The 21,006-nt window shown below is 38.4% G+C and overlaps 1 protein-coding gene across 8 annotated transcripts in view; it reads left to right on the top strand.

Moving 5' to 3' along the window:
- DST (dystonin) overlaps positions 1 to 21,006 on the top strand; it is a gene marked incomplete at its 5' end in the record, with an annotated part of 395,725 nt that overhangs the window by 335,070 nt on the left and 39,649 nt on the right. For all 8 annotated transcript variants that reach the window (XM_082663420.1, XM_082663421.1, XM_082663422.1 and 5 more), the window contains 9 exons: positions 1,417 to 1,635; positions 5,061 to 5,264; positions 6,529 to 6,760; positions 7,581 to 7,807; positions 9,462 to 9,584; positions 9,717 to 9,818; positions 11,874 to 11,975; positions 14,252 to 14,425; positions 14,741 to 14,896. In XM_082663420.1, coding sequence (XP_082519546.1) covers positions 1,417 to 1,635; positions 5,061 to 5,264; positions 6,529 to 6,760; positions 7,581 to 7,807; positions 9,462 to 9,584; positions 9,717 to 9,818; positions 11,874 to 11,975; positions 14,252 to 14,425; positions 14,741 to 14,896 — 1,539 coding nt within the window. The remainder of the gene's footprint in view (positions 1 to 1,416; positions 1,636 to 5,060; positions 5,265 to 6,528; positions 6,761 to 7,580; positions 7,808 to 9,461; positions 9,585 to 9,716; positions 9,819 to 11,873; positions 11,976 to 14,251; positions 14,426 to 14,740; positions 14,897 to 21,006) is intronic.

The following is a 21,006-nucleotide window of genomic DNA, read 5'->3' as shown; positions in this document are numbered from 1 at the left end:
TCTCTGTATTATCACTGTTATTATCAGTATAAATTGTTATTCTGTATGTCAGCTGTTGTTTATTGGCTTCAGGAACATTGGGGCCGCTGGAGCTGAAACAAAGCTCAAAGTATGTGGTTCTCCCTAACTGAAATTCATTCTGTATAAAGTTACAGTAATCTGTATAGGAAAAAAAGGAGCGGAATCATTAAGGAAGTACTCAGTTTATGTAGTTTTAACGATCCTTTACATTGATGGAAAACCAGCCATAAATAAAAATGTTTAGTTCAATTCATATTCAGACATCTGAGAAGCCTAAAGAAATTAATATATATTAATGCTTCTGGTAGGAAAATATCCCATGGCAAAAACAATATATACAAATGTATATGCGTAAGATCACATTTAAAAGACGGTGCATTGTTTTCAAGATATACCATAGGCAAATAGTAGACTGTGCACTCTATATTAATACTTAATCTTTTATTTAAATACTCTACAGTGGCACTTCACTTGTTTATAATTTAATCTTTCCTTTATTATTTTTGTGAAGGTTCTGGTGTGAAAAATACAGATGATCATGAGAGAATTTTTATGTTATTCTGTGGTTTATTGGATTGCTGTTGTGCTTTATCTTTTGCTTTTGGATTATGAAGTGAATTTGTACCATAATCGAGATCTCTGTGACCACCCCATAACATCAGTGGATAGCATAATGTTCTATTTTGCTTCTCATCTATTTAATTAATTTTGCTGACCAGCAGCTCCTCTTAGAATTTCATTTGTGAAAGTCCTTATGTTTTAACAGAAAGTACTGTCAGTGTTTCCAGGCTCATGCCAGACCTTTCTCTCACCTAGAAGACCTAGAAGAATGGCTGGAGAATTTTGCTTATTATGTTTGGAGAGCTCAGTGTCTTAGTCATAAAAACTTGAGGCTTTTTATTTATTCATTTTTTTGTGGTTTTGTCACCTAATTTTTTTTGTTTTTGAGAAGTTCTGCATGTCATCAAATCCCCTGATTTTTGACAACTGCATAGAAATCCACTGCAGGAATATATCATCCTTTATCAGCCTGATCTCCAGTTGTACTTTCAAGACATTTTTTACATTTTTGCTATTTTCTACATGTGTATATGAAATTTTTTTTATTGTAGTAAGAACACACCATTAGCATACAATGGAATATTATTCAGCCTTGAAAAGGAGGGACTTCCTTATGCAACAACATGGGAGGGCCTTTCTTTAATTTAAAATGAACTTTTATACATAGAAGCAATTAAAATCGAACTAGCCTCTGTTGATTTATTCATTTACCATGCATTGTTGAGTGCTTACTCTGCACCAGGTATATTGTGCTGGACAAGCATTCTGGAGTATATATATGTGTTCCTTGGCCTGCCTGCCCGGTTAAACACATTTTGTCATCTGATTTTCTAGAAAAAACTGGACAAGGTATTGAAGAACTATGATGCCATCTGCCAGATAAACTCAGAGAGGTATCTGCAGTTAGAACGGGCACAGTCCCTGGTTAACCAGTTCTGGGAAACATATGAAGAACTTTGGCCGTGGCTGACAGACGTACAGAGGATCATCACTCAGCTTCCTGCCCCTGCCCTGGAGTACGAAACCCTGAGGCAACAGCAGGAAGAACATCGTGTAAGCTTGGTGCCAGAGAGTGCTGGAGACCCCATGGAAAGAGAATCACGATTTTTAGGGTGTTTCTAATGCAGACACCTTCTGTGATGAGGAAGTTTTAGCGTTCTGGTCTGCACAGTTTGCTTACCTCCGAGTTGCTGCCCTGTTGTCCAGTTTCGCAGTGGGACGACTCATGTGGGCAGGCACACTGTGTATGTCATCATGATGTCACAGCTTTTACCCAGTATTTTGCAGTGTAAACTGAGTACAGAAACAAAATCATTGTTTTAAAATGTTAGAGAAATAAGCTTTCGAAGTACTTTCAACTGATCATGTTGAATTGCTTTCAGTGTACACTAATTTGACTAATATATAGTGGTTAGAGCCATCCAGAATGTAAGCAAAAGGTAGCAATACATGGAAGCAACATCAAACAGACAAGGACATTGAGCTTGGAGAAAATGTACGCTATAACAAATACCTCAAAATAGCATTGTTGTAAAACCGAATTCTGTGAAAAGGAAAAAATGCTGAAGTTTAAAGACAAATTGTCCCCCCACTTTTTTTTTTTCTTTTCCTTTTGTACATGGAAATATTTTGAAGTTCTCTGCTTCTATAAGTTTACATGAGTAAACAAGAGAGTATATTTCCATCTACAAATATGTCATGTTTTAAACACATAAAATGGCATTATGAGGCCCTCATTTCAGTAGTCTCCGAAATGTTAATGTAGCTTAAAATTTTGCAAGGGTTTAAGTGAGAGGATTCAAGACTGTCAGAAGAAAGTCTGGAATTCTTGTTATTTATGATCTTGTGAACCTAGTTGCTCTCCCAGATCTGCACAAGATGTACCCTGAGACTTATCATTGTGTGTGTGCGTGTGTCAAGTTTAACTCAGGATATATTACATCATTGTTTGAAGTATGTAACATACTTATTAATCTTATTTGTTTACTTTTTTAGTGTATTAACATTGAAGAATATCTCTAAGTATTTGTTTAGAAGAGCTTTAGAGAACACTTTAATGCAAAATGGAAATTTTATGGCGTTCTATCTAAATAATTCAGTGGGAGACTTATAAACTATGTATAATTAAATTTAATTTTAGTAGAAAGGTTATTTTTGGGAGAAATCCTGATGCCTACCCACTGAATGATTTTTAGTATAAAATGTTTCATGGATTTCTTCTACTCTGAAGTGAGATCTGAATAGCTGTTTTCTAGGATAACATCAAATAGGACAAAAAGGATCATTATTGCATGGAATATTTCAAAATTGAGTTAATTTTCTTGTTTGGCATTATCTTTCAGTTCTCAAAACAAATGTATGATCTTTATTTAGAAAGGGAGCTTCAAAACTTCGTAGCCAAGTCTTCAAATTGTTCAAGCTAAATTTTACAGAATATTTGCAGCATTTCTTCTGCAACTCTACAGCATCCTCTTCACTGTTCTTGGGAACATCTTCTAGTTCATTCTAGCCAGGAATGAAAAATGGCCCCGAGAGCCGTGTTATAAATAAATGGTAGATCTCTTTTAAGTTCACATTAAGTATCTCCAGCATGAGTGGACTCTTAGGATAGCTGCCAAGAATCATTTTGTTACCTATGAGGCAAAAGACATCTCCTGCTGGGCCCTTTCTCCATGTGCACACATCCCCAAGCAGGTATCCCGTGGCTTTTTTCTTGTCTGTCATGAAATGGTCTTAAGAAGGCTCATCTGGCTACCTCCCAGCAAAGGTGTCTCATGGTAATGCTGCACAGGTGAGATCTACTTAGACTCCAGGCCACTCAAGAACTTTCAGCAGAGATTCCTTACTTTACTGAGAGTCTCTTGGTAATCAAAGTGTGAGCTTGTTTTCAAACATGGCTTCGAGAATATTGAAGCCAGAGCTCGTGTGACACGTTTCTTCTCCATGAGATTGCATGGTGGCTGGTCTTACTGTCACCACCTCCATTCTGTAAAACAGCATGAAGATACCAAACAATGTAAAACACAAGTAGGAAATCACAGCCTGGACCACCCAGGGGCTGTGTAGATTCAGTAGACGTTCCTCCTTTTTTTTTTTTACAAATTGAATTTGTGTTTATTTAGCTCTTTTCCAAAAGAGTTTTGAGACCGTCTTTAGAAAAACTTCAAAAATAGGGATAGTACATTGGGGATTGTTCATGATGTAATGAACCAGTTTTCTCAACCACTTTGGAAATAATTTATATGACTGATTTTAGTGGCACTTTTAATAAAAATCCAGGTATGTGGCCGTCCTGGTGATTCTGCTTGATGAATGATGGAAGTTAAAATATTTACAGGGAAAGATCGCTTTCCTCTAGACTGTCTTTCCTGAATATAATTTCTCTCAGAGAAGCTTTTCTTAGGGGCTGGATAGCAAACAGTTTGGAGACACATCTTCTGGTGAGGACGAGAAACTGCTGATTAGGGAACCTCGTGAATAATGGAGTACAGTAGAGGGCACCTCAATGCTGCACGGAGGTCTGCCCCAGAGAAACCTGCAGGCAGTCACGGGAGACCCTGGATTCCGTGGAGTGTAAAGATTCCAGATTGATCCATTTCCCTAGAAGGAATGGGGCTCCACCTGGATTCCACGCCCCCTCATTAGCATCAGTATCATTGTATCTCTTGATTAGATGATACTGTATTATGCATAATATTCATAGGTCACATATTTTTCCTTAAATACACTTTATAGATAATGCTCAGTATACAGCTGTGTATTTGATGGATTGATTATCCTTGCAGCCATTAACATTTAAAAATAAGTACAGATAGATTTGTTTATGTTTATATATCATACATATCATATATGTACATAGAACAGACTCACAGATATATAATGTAATATATATGGACATATTTTGTATTGGTTTACATATAATGTAATGACAATCCCTTGGGGGCTTAAATCCCCCTAACTTAGCTTTATCTGTCATTGTTCTCTCTCATCATTGTGTCTACCTTCTACTGTGCTTTTTTCCTCTTCCTTTCTTCCTCTCCCTCCCTCTCCCTTCCTTCCTTTTGAATAACTTTTGTATGTATCATGAGTGTGCAGAAAGGAATACAGAGAGTTATGGCTCAGTCTCTGTAGGTTGGGATGTAGTGAGTTCATAATCCTTTCATGTAATATGACCCTTGGCTAATACTCTCGTCAGACTGTACTGCTCTCGGTAGGAAAGGCGTAATGAAACTGGGATTCATTATTTCACTCATCCAGCATTTTTGCATGTACCCTGAAAAGGACTTTGACATGACCAGACCGTTGTTTAATCTTTGTGTCAGGGGATCTCTCCCTGGCAGAGGGTTGTGCGTTCAGTGCCTTGTGACGAGAGGGTGTTTGTGTGGAGTTTCCTGCCAGCTGGATGCGCTGCGGATGTTGACAGCTGTACTGTGGAGGTGTGCCTCTGAGAAACTGAGACGCTGTTTGCTTTGTTATAGCAACTGCGAGAGTTGATAGCCGAACACAAGCCGCATATAGATAAGATGAACAAAACTGGGCCGCAGTTACTGGAATTGAGCCCGAGGGAAGGCTTTTCTATCCAAGAGAAGTACGTGGCTGCTGACACTCTCTACAGTCAAATTAAAGAAGATGTCAAAAAGCGGGCTGTGGCGCTGGATGAAGCCATTTCTCAGTCTGCTCAGGTAATGCTTTGCACCAGCAGTGCGATGGTCTCCCCGACAGCAGAGTGTGGAAAGACATTTCCCGGATCTGCTGATTCAATTCCAGCTAAAATTGTTTCACTGCATTAACTCTGAGTATTGACGTTTTGATCTCTGAGGTGATATTTGCCAGTGTCCGATCCTTATATTTCTCCGCCTGCTTATATATAAATAAAACATAATTTTCAATGATTTAAGAAGCATACAGCTGTCATCGTTGTCCAGATACCTAAACAAGTGCCCATCCAGAGTAGAATGCAGTGTTTGCCATTGGAAGAGATGAAAGAAAGTGTTACTATCATCATTAATGAAACATTCCCAAGACAGCAATAGAAGAAAGACTATGAATGCTAGGCTGAATAAGAAGGAAAAAATTTGCAGTTGGAAATCGATTTTTTTTTTTCGTTTTGAAAATACCTTTTTCAAGAAGTTGATTTGCAGTTACCTACAGATTTTCCGTTTTGAAGGTTTTGGTTTTTATCGTTAGATACACTGGCATGAGAGCGGTCCATTTTCTGTAATCCTGACCGATGATTCCTTTAATGTTGAGGATAGTGTGGAATCTATAAATGAACAAGTGTTCGTAACTTTGCTTCATTGTCTGTGGTGCCTTTGCAAGTGGAAATTTAAAATTCTTTCATGGATCTGACTATGTGTTTGGCCAGGAATTAAATATAAACTTCCATTACAACATCAGGAAGGTTTCTGTTTTTTTTTTAATTTTTAAACATTTTTTAGTTCAGGAAACTCATAACTTAAGAAATCCCTTTCATCTCATCAAAACTGCCCATGAATTTTACATTAATAATATAACTTTTCGAGGATGCCAAAATAATCAGTAAAAGTGAATAAAACTATCAGTGTTGATAGACAAACACCCAGATTATTGAACCTAATTTTCAAAGTTAATTTGAATTATGGTAAGATGAAGCACTAGTAAAATGCTGCTGTCAAGTGGTCCAATTATATATTAACATGTACAGTTTCTTAATGAATTTACTCAGTTATTTGCAAGAAGCAGTCCCATCTCCATAAGCAGTGTGACACGGAGAGGTGCCTATGAGTTGTGATTTTAGGAATGTCTTCACACACCAGCTGGATATAACTCTTTGGATGGATGTGTTAACAGAAGGGCCAAGGTTTCATTCTTGACTGTGACATTAGATAGGTGTGTTATCATTTTAAATCCCACCCTTGGCCTCACAGGTCTTTTCCTCCATAAATGGCCCTTCTCTTTTACTCCCAGTTCCACGACAAGATTGACCAGATCCTGGAGAGCCTGGAGCGTGTGGTGGAGCGTCTGCGGCAGCCGCCTTCCATCTCAGCAGAGGTGGAGAAGATCAAGGAGCAGGTCAGTGAGAATAAGAACGTGGCCGTGGACATGGAGAAGCTGCAGCCTCTGTACGAGACCCTCAGGCAGAGGGGAGAGGAGATGATCGCTCGGTCCCAGGGCACTGACAAGGACATATCTGCCAAAGGTAATCCTTTCAGGATGAGGGAACCACTGAACTTTACTCAAAACAATTGTGAATGTTCCTTGACAGTCCAGTTGCATATCAACATGCCAGATTTTAGAAAAGGTATTGCAGATGTGACATGTTTGGGGTGGAAGGGCTGCGCACACCAGTCCCTTGTTAATGTCTTCCTGTGTTTGTGAAATCAGTTGAGTAACTACAACATGTGCCATGATACAAAAACCATATGTTCTCTGGGCCCTTTAAATCAGTTGGTTAAGCATAATGCTAGTAAGACCAAACCTAGGGGTATTTTTTCCTCTGACTACACTACTTTATGTCATGGGTACTCTGTCCCATAGCCACAGAAATGGCAACCAGGACCCTAGCCAAGCACCTTAAATGTCTGAGCTGGGGTCAAAAGGAAGGGCCTGTGCAGAGGTCAGTGGAAATTCACGGTAAGAGGACTCTAGAAGTAAGCCCAAAATATGTATCCTACTTTGTTGTGTTCCTGCGACTAAGCAGATATCTCTATTCTTGATTTGGAGAGCGTAAAGAATATACTAGGGCCAGCCTTGGTGAACTCAGGTCTCCCCTGAGTTCACATGCCTCTGAGCATTGTCTTTTGTCAGGAAACCTTGGTTCCGGAGGAGCAGGACACCCTCAGGTCCTGTATTTGCCTGGAAAGGCGGTTGGGCCCAGTGATACCCAGTAGACTAGGCTCAACCCAAATTTGGTCCAGGTTTAGATCCTTGGAAAATTGAATGATTGTTCCTGGGTGAATGAGAATGTTGTGCTTTATTGCTTAAAGGGTGTGTCTTTTTGATATTGTTCTGCTCTGTAGCTGTTCAGGATAAGCTAGACCAAATGGTTTTCATTTGGGAGAACATACACACACTGGTGGAAGAAAGGGAAGCCAAGCTACTGGATGTGATGGAATTAGCAGAGAAGTTCTGGTGTGATCACATGTCACTGGTGGTCACCACTAAAGATACTCAAGACTTCATCCGGGATCTGGAGGATCCTGGGATCGATCCCTCGGTAGTAAAACAACAGCAGGAAGCAGCAGAGGTAAGCAGAGAATCTCATTTAAAGTTTAAAAAATAGGGCTTCCCTGGTGGCACCGTGGTTGAAAGTCCGCCTGCCAATGCAGGGGACACGGGTTCGTGCCCCGGTCCGGGAAGATCCCTCATGCCGCGGAGCGGCTGTGCCCGTGAGCCATGGCCACTGAGCCTGCGCGTCTGGAGCCTGTGCTCCGCAACGGGAGAGGCCACAACAGCGAGAGGCCCGCGTACCAAAAAAAAAAAAAAAAAAAAAGTTTAAAAAATAAGTTGTGGTAGCATGAATGTTGGATTCCTTTGGTATAAATGTTTGGAATTACACTATTAGAATTTATATTTGGTCCTGAAAGTGGAATGCACAGAGATGTAGTAGGGGACAGAGTCCACCCACAGGTTTCCCATGGAGAATGTTTATTTAGAAAGTTTCTCTCCATCCCCATTGTTTCTGCCTTACTTCGGGGCCTCGTCATCTCTCTTTCTTGCCTAAGAAAGAAATCTGAGCGGTACCCCTGCCTGTGGAGTCTCTTTTCCCACCAGCCTCTAACCTTTTTGCCCATTGTCCCTCTAGATCTCCTCTTGCTCTCCTGCTGGTTAAAAGCCCTCAAGGCGTCCACTGCCTACTGCCTAAAGTCCAAACTACCTGGAACACAGTATCAGCCTTTTCCATCCCAGCCTAGCTCAGGCCTGTGTTTCCAAAGTCATTTTTTTTCTACTGCTCCTTTACCAAGCTCCTTCTCTTATGGCTTTCTCTGAAGCTGCCGTGCTCTTTCTAGCATCTGAATCTTTGCACATTTTATTTCCTTAGCCTAGAATATCTTTCCTGCCACTCTCCTTGGCAGATCCCACTCAAGCTTCAAGGTTCAGTTGGGTTGCCAGCCTCCACCCTCTTGTATACTCAGCTGAGTTAGTCCATCCATATAACATTCTCATCACGCAAAGGACTTAACGCACAGCATGACTTATCGTTGACTGTACCTCTGTCTTTCCCAGTGGACTCAGAGCCCCTTGAGTGGAATAGTCATGTCTAATTTTCTCTGTATCTCCGATGCCTGGTTTGGGGCATGTTCATCCTTGGTAAATAAATGCATCTTGAATGAATAAGTGTACTTAACCGAGAAAATGAAAGCAAGGTAGAATACTGCATTTCTGTCATAGTTTTTGTTTGTTTGTTTGTTTGGTACTTTACATGTCCTGGGGTAAAAATGAAAATCTAGAGTTAGATTATCCTAAATCTACTAAGCAAATTACATTAATTTGTGTGAAGTCTCTGAACTCATATGATACTTACGTCTATTTTAAATGTGTGTTGCCAAACTAGTTGGTTTAAAAAACAAAAACAAAATGGCTTTCCATGCTTTTCAGTATTGTCGATTTTTTTTTTGAAAGACTTATTCTGGTATATGTTACATGGAATTATTTCCTAAATACTGTCTTTATAATAAGCATTTGACATTTGTTCCTCAAAGGACACTGATCTTTCTTTAAAATGGCTCTTGTGTTCCCTTGTTGAAAAAATTTAGTGCCAAAACTTAGAAAACAGAATGAAGAAAATAAAAATTGATTACAATCCTGCCTCCTAGAAATAACTACCATCAATGTCTTGTGCATCTTTTTAGTTTCATTGTGGTTTGGCTTTAAAGTAAGGCTGTCATTTCTTATTCCAGGTCATAAGGGAGGAGATAGACGGATTGCAGGAAGAGCTGGATATGGTTATTAACCTGGGTTCTGAACTCATTGCCGCTTGCGGGGAACCCGACAAGCCCATTGTTAAGAAGAGTATAGACGAGGTACAACCTGCATATTTTCTACTCTTATCAGAATGGTTTTTTAAAAGGATTTTTCTAACTAAAGCATATTTGATAGAAGTAGTCGGAAACTTAGCATATGATACTGAAAGAGTTCTAATATTTACATTGTAGTTAAATTCAGCCTGGGATTCTCTAAATAAAGCTTGGAAAGACCGGGTGGACAGACTTGAGGAGGCAATGCAGGCTGCTGTTCAGTACCAGGATGGACTGCAGGTAAGGCTTACAGGGTCTCCTGGAGGGAGGGATCAGGTGATAAGTGATGCTTACAAATTCACGCATCAGTATGTCCCCGGAGCTGCAAGTGTGATGCAGTTAACTCACCTGCTTCAATTCATGCTTTGCCTTTTCGAAGAGATTTCTGACACTGGAGATATGTACAGATTCATATACACCCCTAAACACATTCTTATACACACATTCAGTGAAATTTACTTTGAAAAGAAATATTTTAACTTTTTAAAGTGAAAGTCACAGTATTTTTCATAAATGGCTCAACACCAGACAGTGAAATGGAGCTGAGTCTGAGCTCTGCTCTAGAGTTGAGTGGAATAAAATGAAAGGAGTAAACACTATCTAAAAATGTCACTAAGTGTAGCACAAGTCAGATGTAAAGAAATTTGATTTGAAGCCAGTGTTCTCGGTGAACTAAAATAGATTTCTATTTTATTAGGTCATAATCTGTCTTGCAAAAAGTGTTTTCTTCTTTCCCATGTATATAATTCCTTTTAATGGTTGTTTTTCACATCACTCAAGGGTTCTCATTCAATTCATTAACTAGTTTTTAAGTTTATTTTTTTAATATTAAAAATTCTCCTGTCAGTTGAGGCCAACTCAGGGATATTTCTCTCCCTACCTTCCTTAACTTTATTCCATTTCCTAACAGAGTGGCAGCAGTTGAATCCTTCATCCAACCACATGGAAAAGGCCTCTCTAAGTATTTCCATAACACCAAGAGAATATTATTTTTAAAGCTCAGATGAGAACATCTTTTCCCTTTTATTAGGCCACTTCATTTCTATATTTATAAAAATAAATATCACAAGCCCAGCTTTATGCCAGCAGAAAAGTGTTTTGAACTTTGCAAATATATAAAAAATTCACTACAAGTGACACCTTATTATAACCCCCCCACTCCTTTTTTTTTAACCAAAGTGATAATTTATTGGTTGGATAGCAGTGGCCAGTAACCAGTCAAGCTCTACGTCCATCTGTGAGGCCAGATCGTGATTTTCAAATTCGTTTGGTGGGTCACAGAGGTTGTATCCTCTCCTGGGGCTGGAGATGGCTCTGCCACCACTGCACCCGTTAGCCCCAGGAGGTCAGGGTCACAGCTGGACACGAAGGCTTGTCTCATCACCGTTGCTAGAAAAACAAGGCCCATCACAGGTCCTGCTGGTCCTAGGTCAGTAGCATCACATGTGTGGGGATGAAAGGCAGTGATGGATTAAAAGAGCTGTAGGTAAGTTGCAAAAGCTGCAGACACTCCAGAGGTTTCAAGGTTTGATTGTAAAGTGAAAGGCATTTTATTTCCCAAGTTGCTGCTCACGTTCTTAGGGTTTATCATGATCAGTTTAAACTACCAGATATTTCCCAAGGTTTTTTTTCTCAGTACTGTATGGCCTGGCAACTTCATTAAATGGCAGAATAATTTTGTGTATTCAGAACCTGAAAAAAAAAAAATGTGAGTGGAGCCTTTTTAAAAAAGATTGTTTGTGTTGCCTAAAACGAACAAGAAGATAGGAGATTTTGAAGTTTCGTCGCAGTTCAGAATAATGGTCTTAATCATTATACGTGCAGGATTTTAATGCTAATCTCAGTAATACAGAAGAGTTTACTTGAGACAAATTATTTCACGTGCCAAACAGTAAACTTCTTGATTATTTGAATGAACAGATGGGTTTGAATCTTTTTCTCCCAATATATTTATACAATCTGCCTTTTAGGCAGACAGAGTACAGAGAATTTTATTTTGTGTGGTGAATTTATAAAACTTTTTTTTCAAATAGACTTTTCTTGAAAGTTCTCAATATTCTAAGATTCTATTCAAGATAGAATTTCTTCTACAAATTTGGATGCAAAATTGGAGGTTTCACCTATTTCATATTTGGGATAACTGTTCCAGTATGTTGCCACTTTTACCTTATTTGTAAAACAGGCTCATTGCTTAATATCTTTACAGATTTATGATTATACTTTTCTATTGCACTTGAGGTGTTGTAGTAATTTCAAATATACTGTTATAATAACATGACCTAACGTGTTTTTCAGGCAATATTCGACTGGGTAGATATTGCAGGTGGCAAATTGGCTTCATTGTCTCCAATTGGAACAGATCTTGAAACTGTCAAGCAGCAGATTGAGGAGCTGAAGGTATGGGTAGGAGCTGAGAAATTCATCAAACGTTGCATTTTTAAGTTCTTGATTCATGGGATGCTTTATGCAAATTTATTTTATATAATTGAAGTGTTACATTTTGATTATGGAACTGGTTTAATATAGTGCCTGCACATAATAGGTTATGTATAAGTGCTCGTTAAATAAAGGATACAAAATACTAGTAGTTTTTCTTACTAAATCAATTCCTGTTCATTATAGAAAAATCAGAAAAATGCAAATTAGCAAAACAAAATGTTATGTAACCAGAGTCAAGCACTCGTAAGATTTGATTTATAGCCTTTCATATATCCTCATACTGGGTGTAGGATGAGGTATGGGGGCGTGTGTGTGTGTGTTTGACATATTACATATGTATACTATACTGTAAGGGTTTTTAGAACTTTATTATTCTGTAGTGTGTTATTGTCACTGATACATATACAGCAACATTTCTGTTTTCTTTGTTGTGTTCAGAGTAATTCAATTAGTCCAACAGGCTAAAGAAGGATCCCGTGAGTGGATGGGATTGGATGGGATCATAGTGTTTCCCAAAATGTTTGTTTTGTAAATGCTTGTTGTTTCCCATCTGCTTTCCTCTGTAATTTTTTTCCTTTGTGGTTCTTGATCTCCAGCTGTGAAAATGGCTGAACCGTTTCCTCTGAATTCCTCTGTGCTGATGCTCATTTATCAAAGTGGGAGCAGCTATTTCCTCCCTAATTTTAAAGTCTCTATCTACAGAGACATCACAGCCCTTTCAATGAACTCTACTAGATTTTTACATAAAATTATTATCTGGCTTTAAAAGAGTAGCATTTTTATCTCTAAGTGTGATATAGAATATTTCATTTAGAAAAAAATTGTTTCTTCTTGAGAATTTTACTGTTACCATCATTAGATGGTGATTTTTTTTTTTACTCTGTCTGCTCATGTAGTAAACACATGATATCCTTTATGTACAATTACAGGTGTGGAGGAGGGGTTTTTTTGGGTTTTACATATATCTCAGCAGTTTTCATACAGCACACTGGATGAGGTGCTTGCCCTTAAATCAGGTGTCTGAAGTTGCATCTCCCTTCATCCACTTACTAGCCAAATGGCCTCAGAAAATTTGTCTAACTGCTCTCACTTCTGTGTCCTTACCTTAATTGGGGATAAAATGATTTTCTTTATAAGTTTGTTGAGAACAACTTGACTATAGCAAGTGTTCACTATGCTTTTGTTATTATTTTTAATTATTATTTTAACTTGCTTGAAAAAAATTGATACTGCTTAGCCATTAATTCTTTATTATTTAATTATTTACTATTAGAGATTAAAATCAATACTTTATGAAAAGACAGTTTCCTGTTACATGTAACCACTGGCTAACCTGTATTGGTTGGCAAAGCCAGGATTATTACCTACATGTCATTAAGCACCAAGTGAGAGTAATGTTATTCTGAGTCAGTGCAAAGGATAAATAAATACTAATAAACACAGCATAGCAGGGAATTCCCTGGCGGTCCATTGGTTAGGACTCAGCACTTTCACTGCCGAGGACCTGGTTCGATCCCTGGTCAGGGAACTAAGATTCCCGCAAGCCGCATAGCATGGCCACAAAGAAAAATAATATAAATAAATAAACAAACACAGCATAGCTACAGAAAACACAGAGCGTTCAGTGACTGCAAGATGTGTGTGTGTTTTGAGCAGGAAATAATGTGAGTTTCTTAGAGATTTTTTTTCTGGGTTTCATATATGTCAATATATATTTTGTTTTCTTCTTTCCTATAATTTCAGAACTCATTTATTGAATATGTATAATTAGACCCTGGAAGAAGTTCATCCTTGAAATTTGTTAGTTCTTTATTGTAGAGAACAGAAGTGAAATAGCAAAATTATAAATAAAAAATCGTTCCATCAGAAAACGTTGAATGAAAAGATTTCTTTTTTTTAATTTAATTTTTATTTTATACTGGAGTATAGTTGATTTACAATGTTGTGCTAGTTTCAGGTGTGAGAAAAGATTTCTTTTCATCATTTTTTATCTACAGTTTTTTCATCAGTAAACCCTGTGTTAGATTTTATTCCTCTTCACCCCACCCCAATAAAAAGTGTGAATTAGAACAAACATCTAACCTGTAGAATTTTTGTTTGTTTAAAGTTACTGAAGAGAACCTGCTGTATAAAAATATAAATAAAATAAAATTCAAAAATTCCAAAAAAATAAAAAGATAAAGTTACTGATGTATAACAAATTTTCCTTGTATGCCTCCTTTTTTAAAAAATAGCAATTTAAGTCAGAGGCGTATCAACAACAGATAGAAATGGAGAGACTGAACCATCAGGCAGAGCTCCTGCTAAAGAAAGTAACAGAAGAAAGTGATAAACACACTGTTCAGGACCCACTGATGGAGCTGAAATTGATATGGGACAGTCTGGATGAGAGGATCATCAATAGACAGGTAAATACCAATTTCAGGTTCATATAATAATGTAAAATAACTGTTAAAAAGTAAAATTAAGGGATCCTGGACATAAACTTCAGAAGCCCCTAAATTCTTTTATTTCCTTGGAACTTTTCCTGCTTCTCACATGCTGTTTTTTTAACCACAAAGTTTCAAACTTAAAATATATGAGGATATGATGATTGGGCTTCATTGGATTTGCTTAAAGACTTATGCAGCATGAAGCAATTAAACAGTTCACTCTTGTTTTATAAATGTGGGTCATCCATCCTATCAGACTCGTGGATCGATTGTCTTCCTCTCTGTCTGCAGCACAAGCTGGAGGGCGCTCTGTTAGCACTGGGGCAGTTCCAGCACGCACTGGACGAGTTGCTGGCGTGGCTCACGCACACTGAGGGCTTGCTCAGCGAACAGAAGCCTGTCGGAGGAGACCCCAAGGCCATTGAAATTGAACTCGCCAAGCATCATGTACGTAGCTGTTACTGCATCCTCTCTTTCTTCTCTCTGCATTTCTAGTGTCACCAGATGTTTCTGGTCTGCTGATTTTTTAGGCATTTATGGTTTTAACCCATGTTCCTATTTGACATTGGCGACATAAGGTTGAACTACTTAAAATGCACTTCTTAAAAGGTGATAATCAGGCTTCCCTGGTGGCGCAGTGGTTGAGAGTCCGCCTGCCAATGCAGGGGACACGGGTTCGTGCCCTGGTCCGGGAAGATACCACATGCCGTGGAGCGGCTGGGCCTGTGAGCCATGGCCACTGAGCCTGCGTGTCCGGAGCCTGTGCTCCGCGACGGGAAAGTGATAATCAAAATGTTTTTCTCATTGGTCAAGGCAGTTATTGTCAAAAATAGCAAGAATGGGGAATTTTTGGCTAAACGTTAGGAGGACTGCATGACCAACACTGGAGGTTTAAATTTCTGATTATACCTGTGCTTGGATGAAGGTAACATAGTTTTAAAAGCTGTTGGGGGCAGCCTGGCAAGTCACAGTTATCCTGCAGGCTCTGTGCGTGTTTCCTCTGGTCACCCTTCCCTCCACGCGTCTCTCCCTTGCTGTGTTTTGGCTTGTCATATATTTCTGTCTGTCTGTACATCTCTCATCATGTTGGGGTTTGTCCTTCTGTTTCTTTCTCTTACTTTTCACTGGCTTTTTGTGTCTTAGTCCTTTTCTTTCCGAGGTAGTTTTTTAAACTATTTATTATGTTTAGAAGAGTTTTTACATGTCATGTACTTGATTGAAAGCTTATAAGTGGAAAATTTTTATCTTGAGATATATGCAAAATAGTTTCATATTTTGTCATCTTTGTGGCACTTGGTTGATGATTATTAACAGAAAATTCCCTGTCTTAAGTCAACGAGGCTTAATGAATAGAATTTATGCCCAGTAGAGTTTATCCTGACATTCAGCAGGCTTTCATAGAACTTTTAACATACACATTATAGTGGTGTCTTACTTAAAGTTAGGTCCTTAATCCTAATCTTAAATAAGTTTTCCTTGATTATCATATAGAAACATTTGATTATTTTACATATTAACAGCATTTTAAAATAAGAGGTTTATAGCGCTTTAAGATCATGATATTTTTGATTATTCTTGCTTTAGTTCTTCTTCCTTCATGTGTTTCCCTACAGTAATTGTTCCCTAATTTAAATTTTTCTTCCTTTTTTACCTCTTTCTGTCTGTATTTATAATCATTGCCCAGCCATATCTGATTAAGCAATTAGGACTTATTTTGCATCATTAATATTTGTCCTCATTTAATATCTATATTATACCTTTGCTAAGAGCAATAATGACCAGTCACACTGACTCTGCATGTAACCAAAATGTTTATTCTCATAGGGTGAGTTTATAGCATTTACATTTTCATAAACTCAGCCATTGTCCTAAAAGTCACATACATCAGTGACAGGAACTTTGTAGAAGATGGTAGAGGTGGGAACATGCGGCACCCTTGTCCAGTTATTTTGGTGGAGATGAGTTAGGGACCTTTAGTTTCCTTTAGTCAGGGATATTTTCTCCTTCCATTTCTTTCTTTTTAAAAAAATTTTATTGAAGTATAGTTGATTTACAATGTTGTGTTAATTTCCACAGTACAGCAAAGTGATTCAGTTATACATATATATTCTTTTCCATTATATTTTATCACAGGACATTGAATATAGTTCCCTGTGGTATACAGTAGGACCTTGTTGTTTATCCACCCTCCATATATACTAGTTGGCATCTGCTGGCCCCAAACTCCCAATCCTTCACTCCCCACTCTGATTCCATTTCTGAAGGTCAAAGTTCAAGGACTCAGAATTGCCAGCACAATTGCTGGAGGAAGGGAGGGAAGATTCCCATCCCTGTCCCGCCTTCTTCTCTGGCTCCTAGGCCGTGGCTTATGTAGCAGGGCTCCGACCATTTATAAGAACAAATTTTACAGAATTATCTTTTATGTTTTGACTGTGAAAATATTTAACTCTTAGCTTTTGAAAGTGGTGCCTACGTTAACATATCCAAGTACCTGCTTCTTATAAAGATCACTCCTTACTCAGTTGATTTTATAACTTTTGAAAAACCTCCCTCACCAGATGCCTCAGAACACAAGTGGATGGAGTCAGAGAAGCAGTGATCAGGGACGGTTCGTGCCCTTTCCTGAAATCCTTCTGGTCTGGGTTTCCCAGATGTGGGTTGTCCCTCCCAGGACGACAGATGACACTCCTCTTCTCTCCTGTTGCCAACCCGAGTCTGAGTGTAGGGGGAAGGGTTATCACAGACTTTTACCAACAATAGAGGAAGGTTTCTTCTGGTTTCCAAAAGCATAGCAGTCTTCTTGAAAGGAAACTGTTACTAAGCTGTATTTGTTCTTTGAGGTAATTCTTTTCAGTATAAGAAATTGATTTTTTTAGCCTGCAGTTGTTTTTTGCACTTACCACTCTTGCCCCATGTTAGTGCATTTAAGTGTTATTAATCTATTCTTATATTCCCACCGGATAATAGAATAAGAAGGCATTATTTACTGGGATCTGTCATAGGCATTTCATATCGTATTTTCTAGTAAGAGAACAGCTAAATCGTGGAATGCTGGACTCACATATTCCCCAGTAAATGGTGAAATCTCTTTCCCTTTAACGTTAGGGCCTCCTGGGGTTCATTCCTGTCACCTGAGCAGTTAACTCTAGCACCCTTAAAACCAGAGATGATAAAAGGGTATTCTGTGGGCTTCCCTGGTGGCGCATTGGTTGAGAGTCCGCCTGCCGATGCAGGGGACACGGGTTCGTGCCCCGGTCTGGGAGGATCCCACATGCCACGGAGCGGCTGGGCCCGTGAGCCGTGGCCGCGGGCCTGCGCATCTGGAGCCTGTGCTCCACAACAGGAGAGGCCACAAGAGTGAGAGGCCCCTGTACCGCAAAAAAAAAAAAGGTATTCTGTGATCATTTGTTTCCTTTTTTTTTTTTACATCTTTATTGGAATATAATTGCTTTACAATGGTGTGTTAGTTTCTGCTTTATAACAAAGTGAATCAGTATTACATATACATATATCCCCATATCTCTTCCCTCTTGCATCTCCCTCCCTCCCACCCTCCCTATCCCACCCCTCTAGGAGGTCACAAAGCACGGAGCTGATCTCCCTGTGCTATGTGGCTGCTTCCCACTAGCTATCTATTTTACGTTTGGTAGTGTATATATGTCTATGCCACTCTCTCACTGTGTCCCAGCTTACCCTTCCCCCTCCCCATATCCTCAAGTCCATTCTCTAGTAGGTCTGTGCCTTTATTCCCATCTTGCCCCTAGGTTCTTCATGACCACTTTTTTTTTTTTTTAGATTCCATATATATGTGTTAGCATACGGTATTTGTCTTTCTCTTTCTGACTTACTTCACTCTGTATGACAGACTCTAGCTCCATCCACCTCACTACAAATAACTCAATTTCGTTTCTTTTTATGATTGAGTAATATTCCATTGTATATATGTGCCACATCTTCTTTATCCATTCATCTGTCGATGGACACTTAGGTTGCTTCCATGTCCTGGCTATTGTAAATAGAGCTACAGTGAACATTGTGGTACATAACTCTTTTTGAATTATGGTTTTCTCAGGGTATATGCCCAGTAGTGGGATTGCTGGGTCATATGGTAGTTCTATTTTTAGTTTTTTAAGGAACCTCCATACTGTTCTCCATAGTGGCTATGTCAATTTACATTCTCACCAACAGTGCAAGAGGGTTCCCTTTTCTCCACACCCTCTCCACCATTAATTGTTTGTAGATTTTTTGATGATGGCCATTCTGACCGGTGTGAGATGATATCTCATTGTAGTTTTGGTTTGCATTTCTCTAGTGATTAATGATGTTGAGCATTCTTTCATGTGTTTGTTGGCAGTCTGTATATCTTCTTTGGAGAAATGTCTATTTAGGTCTTCTGCCCATTTTTGGATTGGGTTGTTTGTTTTTTTGTTATTCAGCTGCATGAGCTGCTTGTATATTTTGGAGATTAATCCTTTGTAAGTTGCTTCATTTGAAAATATTTTCTCCCATTTGGAGGGTTGTCTTTTGGTCTTGTTTATGGTTTCCTTTGCTGTGCAAAAGCTTTTAAGTTTCATTAGGTCCCATTTGTTTATTTTTGTTTTTATTTCCATTTCTCTATGAGGTGGGTCAAAAAGGATCTTGCTGTGATTTATGTCATAGAGTGTTCTGCCTGTGTTTTCCTCTAAGAGTTTGATAGTGTCTGGCCTTACATTTAGGTCTTTAATCCATTTTGAGTTTACTTTTGTGTATGGTGTTAGGGAGTGTTCTAATTTCATTCTTCTACATGTAGCTGTCCAGCTTTCCCAGCACCATTTATTGAAGAGGCTGTCTTTTCTCCATTGTATATTCTTGCCTCCTTTATCAAAGATAAGGTGACCATATGTGCGGGGGTTTATTTCTGGGCTTTCTATCCTGTTCCATTGATCTGTATTTCTGTTTCTGTGCCAGTACCATACTGTCTTTGATTACTGTAGCTTTGTAGTATAGTCTGAAGTCAGGGAGCCTGATTCTTCCAGCTCCGTTTTTCCTTCTTAAGATTGCTTTGGCTATAAGGGGACTTTTCTGTTTCCATACAAATCGTGAAATTTTTTGTTCTAGTTCTGTGAAAAATGCCAGTGGTAGATTGATAGGGATTGCATTGAATCTGTAGATTGCTTTGGGTAGTATAGTCATTTTCACAATGTGATTCTTCCAATCCAAGAACATGGTATATCTCTCCATCTATTTGTATCATCTTTAATTTCTTTCATCAGTGTCTTATATTTTTCTGCATACAGGTCTTTTGTCTCCTTAGGTAGGTTTATTCCTAGATAATTTATTCTTTTTGTTGCAATGGTAAATGGGAGTGTTTTCTTAATATCACTTTCAGATTTATCATCATTAGTGTATAGGAATGCAAGAGATTTCTGTGCATTAATTTTGTATCCTGCTACTTTACCAAATTCATTGATTAGCTCTAGTAATTTTCTGGTAGCATCTTTAGGATTCTCTATGTATAATATCATATCATCTGCAAACAGTGACAGACTTACCTCTTCTTTTCCTATTTGGATTCCTTTTATTTCTTTTTTTTCTCTGATTGCTGTGGCTAAAACTTCCAAAACTATGTTAAGTAATAGTGGTGAGAGTGGGCAACCTTGTCTTGTTCCTGATCTTAGTGGAAATGGTTTCAGTTTTTCACCATTGAGGACGATGTTGGCTGTGGGTTTGTCACATATGGCCTTTATTATATTGAGGTAAGTTCCCTGTATGCCTACTTTCTGGAGGGTTTTTATCATAAATGGGTGTTGAATTTTGTTGAAAGCTTTCTCTGCATCTATTGGGATGATCATATGGTTTTTCTCCTTCAGTTTCTTAATGTGGTGTATCATGTTGATTGATTTGCGTATATTGAAGAATCCTTGCATTCCTGGGATAAACCCCACTTGATCATGGTGTATGATCCTTTTAATGTGCTGTTGGATTCTGTTTGCTAGTATTTTGTTGAGGATTTTTGCATCTGTGTTCATCAGTGATATTGGCCTGTAGTTTTCTTTCTTTGTGACATCTTTGTCTGGTTTTGGTATCAAGGTTATGGTGACCTTGTAGAATGAGTTTGGGAGTGTTCCTCCCTCTGCTATATTTTGGAAGAGTTTGAGAAGGATAGGTGTTAGCTCTTCTCTAAATGTTTGATAGAATTCTCCTGTGAAGCTATCTGGTCTTGGGCTTTTGTTTGTTGGAAGATTTTTAATCACAGTTTCAATTTCAGTGCTTGTGATTGGTCTGTTCATATTTTCCATTTCTTCTTGGTTCAGTCTCGGAAAGTTGTGCATTTCTAAGAATTTGTCCATTTCTTCTAGGTTGTCCATTTTATTGGCATATAGTTGCTTGTCGTAATCTCTCATGTTTCCTTTTTAAGAGTGCTAATTGTAAAACATGGCAATGTATTAATTTTATATTTGAACATATAGCAATATATATCTTCAAAATTGTTTACTCAGGACATGAAAATTAAGTTCAATTAAAGTGAGATTGAATCAAATGAATATTTTTAGAGCCTTTTAACTATAATCTCTATA

This window comes from Grampus griseus (assembly GCF_964374135.1).
Source record: "Grampus griseus genome assembly, chromosome: 10".
Lineage (NCBI taxonomy): Eukaryota > Metazoa > Chordata > Mammalia > Artiodactyla > Delphinidae > Grampus > Grampus griseus.
The sequence above is the reverse complement of the archived record's forward strand: the minus strand, read 5'-3'. Positions and strand labels throughout refer to the sequence as shown.